At 38.4% G+C, this 15261-nt stretch overlaps 1 protein-coding gene across 5 annotated transcripts in view; it reads right to left on the bottom strand.

Moving 5' to 3' along the window:
• Window positions 1-549: 549 nt before the first annotated feature.
• STAG1 (STAG1 cohesin complex component) overlaps window positions 550-15261 on the bottom strand; it is a 519923-nt gene continuing 505211 nt past the window's right edge. For 4 of the 5 annotated variants that reach the window (XM_064277281.1, XM_023538818.2, XM_064277282.1 and 1 more), the window contains 4 exons: window positions 5704-5814; window positions 5070-5184; window positions 2681-2761; window positions 550-2593 (listed from right to left, as the gene is read on the bottom strand). In XM_064277281.1, the coding sequence (XP_064133351.1) occupies window positions 2570-2593; window positions 2681-2761; window positions 5070-5184; window positions 5704-5814 (331 nt within the window). In that variant the 3' untranslated portion in view covers window positions 550-2569. The remainder of the gene's footprint in view (window positions 2594-2680; window positions 2762-5069; window positions 5185-5703; window positions 5815-15261) is intronic. The other variant, XM_023538819.2, reaches the window with a different exon arrangement.

Genomic DNA, 15261 nt, shown 5'->3' with positions numbered 1-15261 from the left:
ACAGGCCAGTGGCTATTCCCTGAATGCCTCATCCTAAACTCAGCCTGCAAGAGACACTTCATCCACAGATGACTAGGGCTTTGAACTGATTCGAACCCCTTCTGAGACCCTGCATTTCTAACAAGCTCCCAGGCAATGCTAATACAGCTGGTTAGGGATCAGTTCTGAGACCCACAAGTAGAGCAGTGTTTCTCAAATTTTATTATACATAAGAATCACCTGGCGATCTTGTTAAATGTAGACTCTGATTCAGTACATCTGGGGTGGAAATGCAAATTCTCAGCAGTAGTTTCAACTGGAACGAATCAGTTCGAAGCCCTTCAGACAACTCAGCCTACCTACTCTCACTGTCTCTAGGGAAATCCAAGGAAATGAAAGAAAATTGGCAACCTAGTTCTACATTTCTGCTTTCTTAAACAAAATCCTTGCTGATATAGTAATCTTACCATCATTTAACATTATCTGAAGAAGCAAACGCTCCCAAGAGCAGCAGGACAGAAAATCGCCTCTAAAGCTTTACCTGTAGGAACAACAGGATGACTGCACAAGCCTGATTTGGAATAGTTTATTAAAGGAAAGGTGAAGCATCAGTTTCAAATTGTACAAAAGGAAAAAAAAACCTCGTATTGCAAATGTACAATTTACAGAATTACTAGCAAAACCAATCAAGGAGACACTGAAAATACAAAAATTCGATTGACTCAAACTGAACTGGAAACCCATTGGAGTAGATATTGAGCCTTTCTTTGTTGCACTGTAGTCTACAATTCTAAAGTCAGCATTTGTTTTCCATACGGGACTGTCAAGACTAGTCTGTGGATGTGCCAGGAGACTGGATGACTTGTTCCCTGGCCAGAACCACACGCAGGGCTACATGATGGGAAGTCCAGTCATTCCTGACCCTTCTCTTCCAGTGAAGTCCATATTTCTGGAAGCTAGTGACACCACAGCCCCTCTAAAAATTGCTGATTTAGGAAATTTTTTTGTTGACCAAGTTTTTCCAGAACTGTACAAATGTTGACAAAAAATCTGTTTTGTCGTCTGTTTTACTAAAGGATGACTGAAACCATCAATTTTGTTTTCCCTCACAAAAGGTTAATCATTGAGTGTATAGATTTTTTTTTTTAAATGCTTTTCGTTTTTGGTAAAAAGAGAAAGCCTCATGATTCTGTTGCAGCTACTTTAAAAACCAGCCCAGAAACAGCTGTGGATGGATTGGTTTGGAAACTCCGAGGCTTACTTTAAAAATCAGAAAGGAAGAAACTAAGTGGGCTTTTAAAAACAATTAGCAGCAAGTCATAAAACTCTAAAAAGAGAATGTAACTCTAAACCATTGAAGACTGTCCTGAAGATTCGTAATTTCTCTCCCCAAAAGAATTATTCTTAATATGCACATTTAACACTGAGATGTTGCTGTATTCAAGGTAAGCTTAAAAACTTCACCCTCTAAGCACAGACTTCTATGCAGCACATACTTCTATAATTGGTAAAATTAATTCACAAAATTAGCGCGTAAGGGTATTAAGTGCATGGGAAGTAGACACATTTATGTTACACTTAAAATCACTTTTGAATGGCAAAGTGACTAGGGTTTCTTCATGATTATCTTCTCAAGAAGACGGAAGTCTGTGTCATTTGAATTTGGCAGGGCATGAAATAAGTGATAAAAACAGCAAACCGATCACTTGAGAGCCATTTGTTTCACTGAGAATACTTTATTTGCTGGTAGAAGTTGCTAAAAACGCACAGAACAAATACCAATAGAAAATGTACTGTATTTGAATCTCCCTATTCTATATAAAACGAATGGTGTACAGCATCTGTTGGAAAAATGGCTGCATGGACATTTCTTATTTTATGCCCCATTATAAATAAAAATAAACCTTTTTATTCAAGAGTATATAAAATCTGGCAATTATATCCATATCCACAGAGGGTTTGTGGTTTTTGGCAGAGATGCATTGTGTCAGAATTTCATCTTTGCTTTTCCAATGTTCTGCTTCTCCATACTTCTGTGCTCCACAAGGTCAACCAGATCCACTGAGCTCCAAAACACTCTTCAGCAATTAAGATGAGCTGTTTACTCGTACGTTTAATAAAAATGATTAGCTCTTAAAACATAAAAAGGCAAAAATGTTAAAACGGTTTTTAAATTGTACAACCAGGAAAATAAAGTTAAAAATATTTTTTTTTTTTTTTTTTTTTACTCAATGCTGAGTTTTCATAAAACAGGTGTATAACAGTGTTTTTATCTTGACAGCTGTTTTTAAAAATTTAAAATTTCTTCCTCCCTCCAGAAAAACACTCATCTGTATTTGGGATAAGTCCAATGTTAGGACACAAATGATTTTTCAGGTCAGTCTTTCTGGGGTGACATTTGCCAGAATTCCCTTGGGTAATATACATGCTCCTCTTCTCTGTCACTGCAAAAAGGGATTGACCTCAATCATTTGATTAAAAAACAAATCAGATCACATCAAAAGTGTTTTTTCCCCATACAAGCTATCACAGTATATAGGCCTCTAGCTCTAAATAATAGAGTTCCAGATTTGTAAAATTTCTTCAGACTTCAGAACATAGGCATTCCAAATCCCTAGGAAAATAATGAGAAACGATCATTAATTTCAGGCATAAACACAACTCAGAAACCACAAATGAAAAGCAGTAAGTTAACACTTACTGAATCGTCTTCTATGATAGCTGCAGAGTCAAAGAAGTCTGGCCTCAGTTCAGCTCGCTCTCGCCGATTTCTTGAAGGGGGCTGAAGAGAGAAGTCAGTTAGTGAATGAAGACAATGACAGTATCATAAATACAAAGAAGTGTTAAGGACCAATTTTGAAAGGAAAGAAAAGAATTTGTCTTTTATATAAGGAACATAATTAAAATTTTAACAGCGCTTTTGGTTTTTACCATTTAGATAAAAGAAACATTGAAAATATACTGAATAAATTAAACATGTAAATGCATATAAATAATATCTGGACCTAGAGACATATTTTTCACTTTAAGTCATGGAACAGCTATAAAATGATCAAACACAAGGTGGCAATCCTCAGGGAATTCAGATGGGTGAAAAGCTGCCAGTAGGGGAAAAGGGGGAAGGTGAAGAAGGGAGGTTATGGACTGGAATCACAAGATATGATCTCATTTACATTTCTTACAAAATCTTTTCCTGATGGAAAATTTAAAGCATACAAAGCAGAAAAAGTATGATGAGCTCCCATTACCCAGCTTACTGTCAATAATTATTGTCAAACAACTAGGCAGTCTTGCTTCATTGAGCCACCTCAGTGTTTCATCTTTTCCATGTCATTTCACTTATACCTACTTAAATACGTATTTTAACTTTACAAACATAACCACCATGCCATTACTATTCCTGACAAAATAATTTCTTAATATCATCTATTGTTAGTTGCTGTTGAGCTGGCTCCAGGGCATGACGACCTCCTGTGTAACAGAACAAAACGCTGCCTGGTCCTGGGCACTCTTCCTGATTGTTTCTATGTTTGAGTCCACTGTTGTCTCAATCCATCTCATTGGAGGTTTCCCTCATCTTCATTGGCCCTCTACTTTGGCAACCATATTTTTTTCTAGTGGGTGGTCTTTACTGATGACATGTCCAAAGTAATTGAGTTGAAGCAAGTCAAAGTCTCGCCATCTTGCTTCTAAGGAATATTCTATTTGTATTCTAAGATTGACTCGTTTGTTCTTTTGGCAGTCCACAGTATATTCAATATGCTGCCAACACTGCAATTCAAACACATCAGTTCTTCTGTCTTCCTTTTTCATTATCCAACTTTCACATGCATATGAGGCAACTGAAAAGACCATGGCTTGGGTCAGGCTTTGGTCATCAAACTGACATCTTTACTTTTAAAACTTGAAAGAGGTCTTTGGCAGATCTGCCCAATGCAATGTGTCATTTCATTTCTTGACTGCCTGCCACCTGGTCCATATTTAAAATTCCGTATTTCACGGATGATTTTTTACACTGAACAGAGTAAGGTCCATATAGTGCATTTGGTTATTATGTTATAGCACAGTAGATATTGTCAGACTCCAACTGCCAGTACAAGAGGCCAAATGCACATGCTAAAAGACAGATTTGGTGTGAGAGCCTTCTTAAGAAGGTAATAAGAAGGAACCAGTTTCCATTATTGCCAGAATTCAAAATATGACTGTTTTAAAAGCAGGCTTGAAAAACCCAAACACAACCAGATGCCCACAAGATCCACATTGGCCCTACCCACTGTTGGTCAGTGTTGCCTCCTCCCCTCACCTTTACTCCACAGAGTTTTGAGAACATAAGAATGATCTTGCACACAGTGCCCTCCCATATTATTTATTGTATTATTGAGAGTATACACAGCAAAACATTCACCAATTCAACGGTTTCTACATGTATAATTTAGTGACATTGATTACATTCTTCAGGTTGTGCAACCATTCTCACCCTCCTTTTCTGAGTTGTTCCTCTTCCATTAATATAAACTCACTGCCCCTAAGGTTCCTGTCGAATCTTTCGAGTTGCTGTAGTCACTTTGATCCCAAGTAGATCTTAAAAGCATAACACTCAAGGCAGACGTTTTTCACTAGTTAAGCTAAACTACTGTTTGGTCTTAAGACTTCAGGGGATATTTTTGTTTTAAGGTTTAATGATTGTATCAGGGCAATTGTTTCAGGGGCTCATCCAGCCTCCATGGCTCCAGAAAGTCTGGAGCCAATGAGAATCTAAATTTCTGTTCTGCATTTTCTACTTTTTAATCAGGATTCTTCTACAGAATCTTTGATCAAAATGTTCAGTAATGGTAGCCAGACACCATCCAGTTTTTCTGGTCTCATGGCAAAAGAGGCAGTTCATGGAGGCAGTTAGCCACACATTTCATATCTTCCTATTCCTGACTCTCCATCTTCCTCTGTTGCTCGTGGTGAGTAAAGACCAATTGTTGCATCTTGAATGGCTGCTTGCAAGCTTTTAAGACTCCAGGCACTAAGCAATGAACTAGGAAGTAGAACAGAAGCCCTCTCATATTTTAACAAAAGAAAAATATTGAAAATTTCCTTACCAGATCAATAACCATGGTGTCTTCAAATTCTTCATTCATATCTTCTAACTGACTCCGGGATGACATCATCACATCTTCAAAGATGGGCTCAGCATCATCCTCCATTAGACCTCGACTGATAAGGGAAAGTCAAAGTTAGAAAGCTGCTCAAATCTGTCCAATTTGGAGTCCTGGCTTCTGGCTCTTTCTCAGATCAGATCTTCTAACCAACAAAAGTATACTTCAAACTGTGACCTATATAGACTACATAAATTATGATACTGAACTCCAAGATAATTACTGATGACTCCTTTGATTCAAAATTTCATTTCATAACAGGGAAATGTAATAAATGCAATAGTAACAATAGTATTTACTTAGCTATGTGTCACTACTATTATCCCAGTTTCACAAATGAGGAACCTGAGAGACACAGGTTTTATAGTTTGCCCAGCTTTTGCCCACAGCTGGCAAGTGGCAGTACCAGGATTTAAATGCTGAAAACCTCACAAGCCTATGTCCTCCATTCCCATCCTGTGCTGCACAGTATATCATGAGATACAGTTTTAACTCTAAGATCAAACATCAGACACCCAGGTCATTCTACAAAATAAGCAGCATCACATGTAGCTTACACTACACGCGCAACACTTACACGGCATGCCTCACTCCTGTCCTCACTTTCATGTAGTTCATTCCTGTTCTGTCCTTCCGACTTAAGTCTTCTAACTTCGGCTGGCCTAACCAGGAGATCTGCATCTGAGGACTAAGAGAGGGTTCTATTATATTTATTCTGTGGAGGCATATGATGAAGCCCACTAATCAGCCCATGTTGATGAGCTGGCTCTCCTTATCTGCATGTAGGGGAAGCGGCTGGATCTATTCCAGGGCCAAAGATGAGTTCTTTTCCAAAGTGTGGGTCAAAAGTTGTAAAATGGACAAGGTGAGAATGTGACCCATCTTTACGAAACTGCTGCTACTGCCAGGTAAAAGGGTACCTGCCTGGCTGCGGGTGGGCTGGTGGAAGAATTTCCATATAAGAACATGTATTCACTACAGCATTCTAAACACTGCTGTAAAAAAAGATGATCCAAAACTGTTAACGATGGCAATTATCTGCTCCTTCCTCATTATTATTAAGGTTTATTTTTCTAAAGATATACCTAGGTAGACATCTGCAGCTGTTTGGAAGATGAGATTCTGTACCTCCCAGTCCTGGTGGGGAGACATTTTAAACAAGCAAGAAATTTAAGATCAGATCTGGTCTGGTAGACTATCCATGGTCAGGGAAATTGTACTTTGTCTCAGGCTGGCTTCGGTTGACAGTAAGTGACTAGTAATTAGGTGCTGTTTCAGGGAGTTGGAGATGGAGCAGTGAAATAAGAATCCCTGGTCTCAGTGATTTTATACCCTGGTGGTGAGGCAATGGTAGGGAGGAAGGACAAAAAACACAAAATAATTGTAGTTTTTGATACATGCTATTAAAAATATCAATCCTGGAACCCTAAGTACCAAATGAAGGAATACAGAACTCAAGCATCAAACAGAATAAGAAACTGACAGAGAACAGAACGAGGAGAGCTAAGGAGCGGTGGTCCCATACCAGCTAATGTGGCCAGATTTGCCATCTTGGGCTACAACCACCAAAGAACTTAAGACAGGGAGTATGAGAAGGCAACTTCATGGAGCTCCCAGCAGGAGACAGAGCACCCAGTAACCACGGACGTGTACTTTCCCACCCCTCACACTTCTTCCCTGAATGAGGCCTCCACTGCTTTCTGACGGGCCACAGTCACTTGGCCTCCAATGGCTGGTGTACCTATATTTTTATTTATTTTCTTTTTTATTATTTATTTTTGTTTGATTGTTGGTTCCTCTTCTCCCTATCCCTTTTTTCTCTTCTCCTGCCCACCTAGCCCTGTGTGCCACCCACACAGCTTCTCAACAGGCTAAGCAACCAGCACATGGCCTTGCATGGTCTGCCCTGCCGCCTCCCTCCCCCAGCCAAATCTTACTGTACTGCCATCGTATTTACTTTTTAAAAAATTGTACTTCATTTTTTGCCTTTTTTTTTTTACTTTCTTTTATGCTTTTCTCTCCTTTCACCCACCCGTTTAGCTCTGTACATCATGTCCTCTCTTTTCTCTCCTGCCTATCTATGCAGAGTGCCATGCCCCTGAGCAGTACCAACTACCCCCCAATGCTGCCCTGCTGTACCATAGTTGAGTGACTGGCCCTGCTCACCTGGACAAGATGATAAGAATCATGCCCAAAAGGGAGCAAGCAACAAAACACACCCCGTCCGCCTGGCCAGACATAATCAAATAAAACAAAAAATTGGGATGAAACAATCAAATCTACAATAAATAGATCAAGAAAATAATTCCTGAATGTCCTGGAGACAGGAGACAATATCAAAACATATTTAAAAAAAAAAAAGAGGAGAGGATGGCTCCAGAGAGCGAGCAAACTAAAACACTAGGTGACCTTCTGCTAGAAGAAAAGGCACATAACTACCTAATTGGGAATTCATAACGGTAATATTCAGGGTTCTCCAACAGATGAAAGAAAATGCAGACAAAAATAAGGAAAACAAAGACAAAATCATAGAAAAGACAGGAAAACAATGGAAGAAACCAAGAGGATAATACAGGAACAAAATGTGAAAATAAAGAACTAGAAATCCAAAAATTAACAAGATTCCAGAAAGGGGCAGTGCCAGAGAAGGTTTAGGAGCAAATCTGAAACAATGGAAGATAGGACCAGTGAAACTGAAGGCAAATTCTTGGACATCACTATGAGGAAAAATCAGAGAAAAGAACAAAGAAAAATGAAGAAACCCTGAGAAGGATGTGAGATACAATTAAAAGCAAAAATCTGTATGTGATGGGAGTTCCAGGACACGGGAGAAAACAAAAAACACAGAGAGGATCACTGAGGATTTGCTGACAGAAATCTCCCCTAATATCATGAAAGTTGAAAAGCAGACTATACAAGAAGCTCAACAAACCCTATACAGGACAGACCCCAAAAGAAAAATACCAAAACATATCAAAATCACACTCGCTAAAACCTAGACAAAGAAAGAATCCTGAGAGCAGCTCAAGAAAAACGAAAAGTCACATAAAAAGGGGAAACAATAAGACTAAGCTCTGACTACTCGGCAGAAACCATGCAGCAAGAAGGCAATGGGATGACATATATAAAACCTCGAAAGAAAAAAACTGCCAACCAAGGATAATATATCCTGCCAAACTCTTGTTAAAATATGATGGCAAAATTAGGACATTTCCAGATAAAGAGAAATTAAGGGAATATATAAAAACCTCACCCAACTTACAAGAATTGTTAAAGGGATTCCTTCGATTTGACAACCAACATCAGACAACAACCTGAATCTAGCAGATAAGACAGCATCAGCCAGACACCAGCCTAGATAATGAACTCTCAAGGATAAAACGAAACAAATAATTTACAAATAGAGACGCCTACCTGTAAACGAAAACAATGTCAGAATAAAAGAGGGAATAAATGGTGTAGGTACAGAACTTGCAAATGGGAGAGGAAATCACAGCATAATCAAGTAATAAAAGACTGGTTTAAACTAAGGGTAAATTTTAAGGTACCACAAAGAAAGTTAACAAACCTACTCATCAAAATGAAGTAGAAAAAAAGCCTCAGTAAACACTAAATCTACAAAAATGAAGTAAATGGGGAAAAAAACCCCAAAAGGATTTCATGACAGGAGAATAAGAGGAACAAAGAAAATGTCAGCACCATAAAAAGAAAAAAAAAAAAAAGCACTGCAAAATGACAGCAATAAACTCATACCTATTAATAATCACACTGCATGTAAATGGCCTAAATGTACCCATAAAAAGAGTGACGAAATGGACTAAAAAAAAAAAAAAATCCATCAATATGCTGTCTACAAGAGACATACCTCAGAAACAAAGATATAAATTTATTAAAAATCAAATGATAGAAAGAATCTATTGAGCAAACAGCTACCAAAAAAGAGTAGGTGTGGCAATACTAATCTCAGATAAAATACACTTTAAAACAAAATCCATTGCAAAAGACAAGGGAGGATGTTATATAATGATTAAAGGGACAATCCACCATGAAGACATAACCATAATATCTATTTATTTTGAAGCCCTGTCATTGAGTGTGTAAACTCTAAAAGCCCTGAAAAGAGAAAACGATAGTTCCACAATAATAGTACGAAACTTCAACACACCACTATCAGTAAAGGACAGAACATCTAGAACGAAACTCAACAAAGACACAGAAGATCTTGACATAGACATATTGGAACACTCCACCCAACAGCAGCAAAGTACACATTCTATGTGTACTTTCTGGAATGTTTTTCAGATTAGATCACATCTTAGGCCACAAAGCAACCCTCAACAAAATCCAAAATGCTGAGATAATACAAAGTATCTTCTCTAAACATAATGCTGTAAAAGTAGAAATTAATAACAGGAAGACCAAGGAAAAAAAATCCAATACATGGAAACTGAATAAGAGCCTGCTTAAAAGCCACTGGGTAATAGAAGAAATCAGAAAAAAGCACTGGGTAATAGAAGAATCAAAAGTCCTAGAATCAAACAAGAATGAAAACACATCATACCAAAACCTTTGGGGCACAGCAAAGGCAGTGCCCAGAGGTCAGTTTATAGCAATAGATGCACACAGTTAAAACAAAACATTAGCTACACAACTTGAACAAATAGAGAACAGCAAAAACAAAACAAAACAAAACAAAACAAAAAAACAAAAACCCACAGCCACCAGAAGAAAGGAATAGAAAACCAAACTGCTGACCTTTTGGTAAGCAGCCAAACTCTTAACCACTACGCCACCACAGTTTCTAAATGTAATAGAGAATAGCAGAACAATAGAAAGAACAAAACTAAACGTTGGTTCCTTGAAAGGAGCAACAAAATCGACAAACTGTTGGCCAAATTGACAAAAACAAACAAAAAAACAGGAGAGGATGCAAATGACCCAAATAAAAGAAATGGGGGACATTACAACAGACCCAACTGAAATAAAAAGGATCGTAACACAGTACTATGAAAAAGTATACTCCAACAAATTTGGAAACCTAGAGGAAATGGACAAATTTCTAGAAACACACTACCTACCCAAACCAACACAAACTGAAGTTGAAAATCTGAACAGTCCCATAACAAGAGAAGACACTGAAAAGTTACAGTGAAAAAACTGCCAACAACAACAACAAAAGACCTGGTCCAGATAGCTTCACTGGAGAATTCTACCAAACATTCAGAGAAGAGCTTACAGCCTATTACTGAAACTGCTTCAGGACATAGAAATGGAAGGGATACTTCTGAATTCATTCTATAAAGCCAGCATAACCCTGATGCCAAAACCAGGCAAAGACAGCACAAAAAAAGAAAATTACAGACCAACATCTCTCATGAATATAGATGCAAAAATTCTCAACAAAATTCTAGCCAATATAATTCAGCCTCATATCAAAAAAATAATATACCATAACCACCTGGGATTCATACCAGGTATGTAAGGATCATTCAACATTAGAAAATCAATCAACATAATCCACCACATAGATAAGACTCACATAATCATTTCAAGCAATGCAGAAGTCACTCGACAAAGTCCAACACCCATTCCCGATAAAAACTCTCAATAAAATGGGTATAGAAGGGAAATTCTTTAACATAATAAAGGGCATCTATACAAAACCAACAGCCCACATCATTCTTAGCAGAGAGAGGCTGAAATATTCTTCTTGAGGACAAGACAAGCATGCCATTTATCACCACTCCTGTTTAACACTGTGCTGGAAGTGTCAGCTAGAACAATAAGGCAAGAAAAAGAAAGGGAATCCAAATTGGTAAGGAAGAAGTAAAACTGTCCCTATTTGTGAATGATACAATACTACACATAGAAAACCCAAAAGACTCCACAAGAAAACTACTGGAACTGATATAAAGATTCAGCAGAGTAGCGGGGTACATGATAAACATAAAAAAATCTGTTGGATTCCTATACACCAATAAAGACAACTATGAAAAGGTAATCAGGAAAACAATACCATTTATAATAGTCCCTAAAAAAATAAAATACTTAGGAATAAATCTAAGCAGAGATGTAAAAGACTTACACAAAAAACCTAAAAACACAACTGCAAGAAACGAAAAAAGACGTACATAAATGGAAAAACATACCATTCTCATGGATGTTCTTGTTATGTGCCATCAAGTCAGTTCCAACTCAGAGAGACCCTATGTACCACAGAACGAAACACTGCCCAGTCCTTCCTGCGCCATCCTCACGATTGTTGTGTTTGAGCCCCTTGTTGCAGCCATTGTGTCAATCCATCTTGTTGAGGGTCTCCCTCTTTTCTGCTGACCCTGTACTTTACCAAGCATGATGTCCCTCTCCAGGGACTGATCCTTCCTGACAACATGTCCAAAGTATGCAAGATGAAGTCACACCATCTTTGCTTCTAAGGACCATTCTGGTTGTACTTCTTCCAAGACAGATTTGTTCATTCTTTTGGCAGACCATGGTATATTCAACGTTCTTTGCCAACACCACAATTCAAAGGCGCCAATTCTTCTTCATCTTCCTTATTCATTGTCCAGCTTTCGCATGCGTATGATGTGATTGAAAATACCATGCCTTCGGTAAGGCGCACCTTAAGTCTTCAAGGTGACATCTTTGCTCTTCAACACTTTAAAGACGTCCTTTGCAGCAGATTTGCCCAATGCAATGCATCTTTTAATTTCCTGACTGCCGCTTCCATGGGTGTTGATTGTGGATCCAAATAAAGTGAAATCCTTGACAGCTTCAATCTTTTCTCTGCTTATCATGATACTGCTTATTGGCCCAGTTGTGAGGACTTCTGTTTTGTTTATGTTGAGGTGCAATCCATACTGAGGGCTGTGGTCTTTATCTTCAACAGTAAGTGCTTTAAGTCCTCTTTGCTTTTAGCAGGCAAGGTTGTGTCTTCTGCATAATACAGGTTGTTAACGAGTCTTCCTCCAATCCTGATGCCCTGTTCTTCTTCATATAGTCCAGCTTCTTGGATTATTTGCTCAGCAAACAGACTGAATAGGTATGGTGAAATGATACAACCCTAATGCACACCTCTCCTGACTTTAAACCACTATCCCCTAATTCTGTCTGAACAACTGCCTCTTGATCTATGTACAGGTTCCTCATGAGCACAATTAAGTTTTCTGGAATTCCCATTCTTTGCAATGTTACTTATAATTTGTTATGATCCACACAGTTGAATGTCTTTGCATAGTTAATAAAACACAGGTAAACATTCTTCTGGTATTCTCTGCTTTCAGCCAGGATCCATCTGAGGTCAGCAATGATATCCCTGGTTCCACGTCCTCTTCTGGATCCAGCCTCAATTTCTGGCAGTTCCCTGTCGATATACTGCTGCAGCCGTTTTTGAATGATCTTCAGAAAAATTTTGCTTGCGTGTGATATTAATGATATTGTTCAATAATCTCTGCATTCGGTTGGATCATCTTTCTTGGGAATAGGCATAAATATGGATCCCTTGGTTAGCCAGGTAGCCGTCTTCCAAATTTCTTGGCATAGTCGAGTGAGCACTTCCAGCGCTGTATCCATTTGCTGAAACATCGCAATTGATATTCTGTCAGTTGCTGGAGCTTTATTTTTGTCAATGTCTTCAGTGCAGCTTGGACTTCTTCCTTCAGTACCATCGGTTCCTGATCATATGCTACCTCTTGAAATGGTTGAATATTGACTAATTCTTTTTGGTATAATGGCTCTGTGTATTCCTTCCATCTTCTTTTGATGCTTCCTGTGTTGTTTAATATTCTCATGGCTAGGAAGACTTAATATTGTGAAAATGTCAATGCTACCCAAAGCAATCTACAAATACAATGCAATCCTGATCCAAATACCAACAGCATTCTTTAAAGAGATGGAAAAACTAATCATTAACTTTATATGCAAACAGAAGAGGTCCTGGATGAGAAAAGTACTGTTGAAGAAGAAGCATAAAGTAGAAGGATTTGTACTACCTGACCTCAGAACCTATCATATAGGCATGGTTGTGAAAACAGCCTGTTACTGGTACAATGACAGATACATTGACCCATGGAACAGAACTGAGAACCTATATGTAAATCCATCCACCTATGGTCACATGATCTTCAACAAAGGCCCAAAGTCCACTAAATGGGGAAAAGACAGTCTTTTTAATAAATGGTGCTGTCAAAAGTAGAGGTCCATCTGCAAAAACGGGGGAACAATCCATATCTCACACCATACACAAAAACTAAATCAAAATGGATCAAAGACCTAAATATAAAACACGAAACAATAAAGATCACATAAGAAAAATAGGGTCAGCACTAGAGGCCCTAACACACAGCATAAACACGATACAAACCATAACTTAACAATATACAACACCAGAAGATAAGCTAGATAACTGAAATCTTCTAAAAATTAAACACTTATGCTCATCAAAAGACTTCACCAAAAGAGTAAAAAGACAATCTACAGACTGTTAAAAAAAATTTTGGCTATGACAAATCCCACAAAGTTCTAATCTCTAAAATCTAAGGAAAATCTAACACCTCTACAACAAAAAGACCATTCAATTAAAAAATGGGCAAAGGATATAAACACACACTTCACCAAAGAAGACATTCAAGGAGCTAACAGATACCTGTGGAAATGCTTGTGATCACTAGCCATTAGAGAAATGAAAATCAAAACCACAATGAGGTACCGCCTCACCCCAACATTACTGGCAGGAATCAGAAAACAACAAATGTTGGAGAGGCCACAGGAAGACTGGAGCTCTTATGCACTGCTGGTGGGAATGTAAAATGGTACCACTGGCAAACGATACAGCGCTTCCTTAAAAAGCTAGAAGTGGAAATACCATATGATCCAGTAATCCCACTCCTAAGAATATATTCTAGAGAAATAAGAGCTGTCACAGAAATAGACGTATGTACACCCATGTTCACTGCAGCATTTTTCATAGTAACAAAAAGATGGAAACAACCTAGGTGCCCATCAACAGAGGAATGGATACACTATGGTACATACAATGGAATACTAAGCAATGATAAAGAAAAATGATGAATCTGTGAAACATCTCAGAACGTGTATGAATCTGGAAGGCATTATGCTGAGTGAAATAAGTCAGTCACAAAAGGACACATGTTATGAGATCATTACTATGAAAACTCCTGGAAAGGCTTACACACAAAAAGAAACAACCTTTGATGATTTTGAGGGAGGGAAGGGGTGGAGACAGAAAAACACTAAATAGACAAGTGGTAACTTTGGTGAAGGGTCAGATAGTACACAACACTGAGGAAGCCAGCACAACTTGTCCAAGGTAAGGTCACTGAAGTTCCACAGACACGTCCAAACTCCCTGAGGGACCAAATTACTGGGCTGGGGGCTGTGGGGACCATGGTCTCGGGGAACTTCTAGCTCAACTGGCGTAATAGTTTATAAAAACGTTCTACATTCTATTTTGGTAAGTAGCATCTGGGCTCTTAAAAGATTGTGAGCGGCCACCTAAGGTACCCCACTGGTCTCACCCTATCTGAAAAGAGGGAGAATGAAGAAAACCAAAGATAGAAGGGAAATATTAGTTCAAAGGACTAATGGACCATAAGTACCACAGCCTCCACCACACCGAGTCTGGCACAACTAGATGGTGCCCGGCTACCACCACAGACTGCTCTGACAGGGATCATAACAGCGATCGAAAAAAATGTAGAACAAAATTCTAAGTCACGAAAAAAACAGAGACCAGACTTACAGGTCTGAGAGAGACTGGAGAAACTCCTGAGATTCACCCTTCAGCCAAAGATTAGACAGGCCCATAAAGCAAAATGAGACAAAATGGGCACACCAGCCCAGGGGCAAGGGCGATAAGGCAGGAGGGGACAAGAAAGCTGGTAATGGGGAACCCAAGGTTGAGAAGGAGAGAGTGTTAACATGTGGCAGGGTTGGCAACCAGTGTCACAAAACAATACCTGTATTAATTTTTTAATGAGAAATTAGTTTGCTTTGTAAACCTTCATCTAAAGTACAAAAAAAAAATATGCAAAATAAAATTAAACATATATATATACACACACACAGATATATATGTAAAGTTTCTAGGGAGATAATACCTGAATTGAAACATAAA

Source organism: Loxodonta africana, chromosome 26, assembly GCF_030014295.1.
Source record: "Loxodonta africana isolate mLoxAfr1 chromosome 26, mLoxAfr1.hap2, whole genome shotgun sequence".
In the NCBI taxonomy this organism is placed as follows: domain Eukaryota; kingdom Metazoa; phylum Chordata; class Mammalia; order Proboscidea; family Elephantidae; genus Loxodonta; species Loxodonta africana.
Note: the sequence above shows the minus strand (reverse complement) of the source record. Positions and strands in the feature narration are given on the sequence as shown.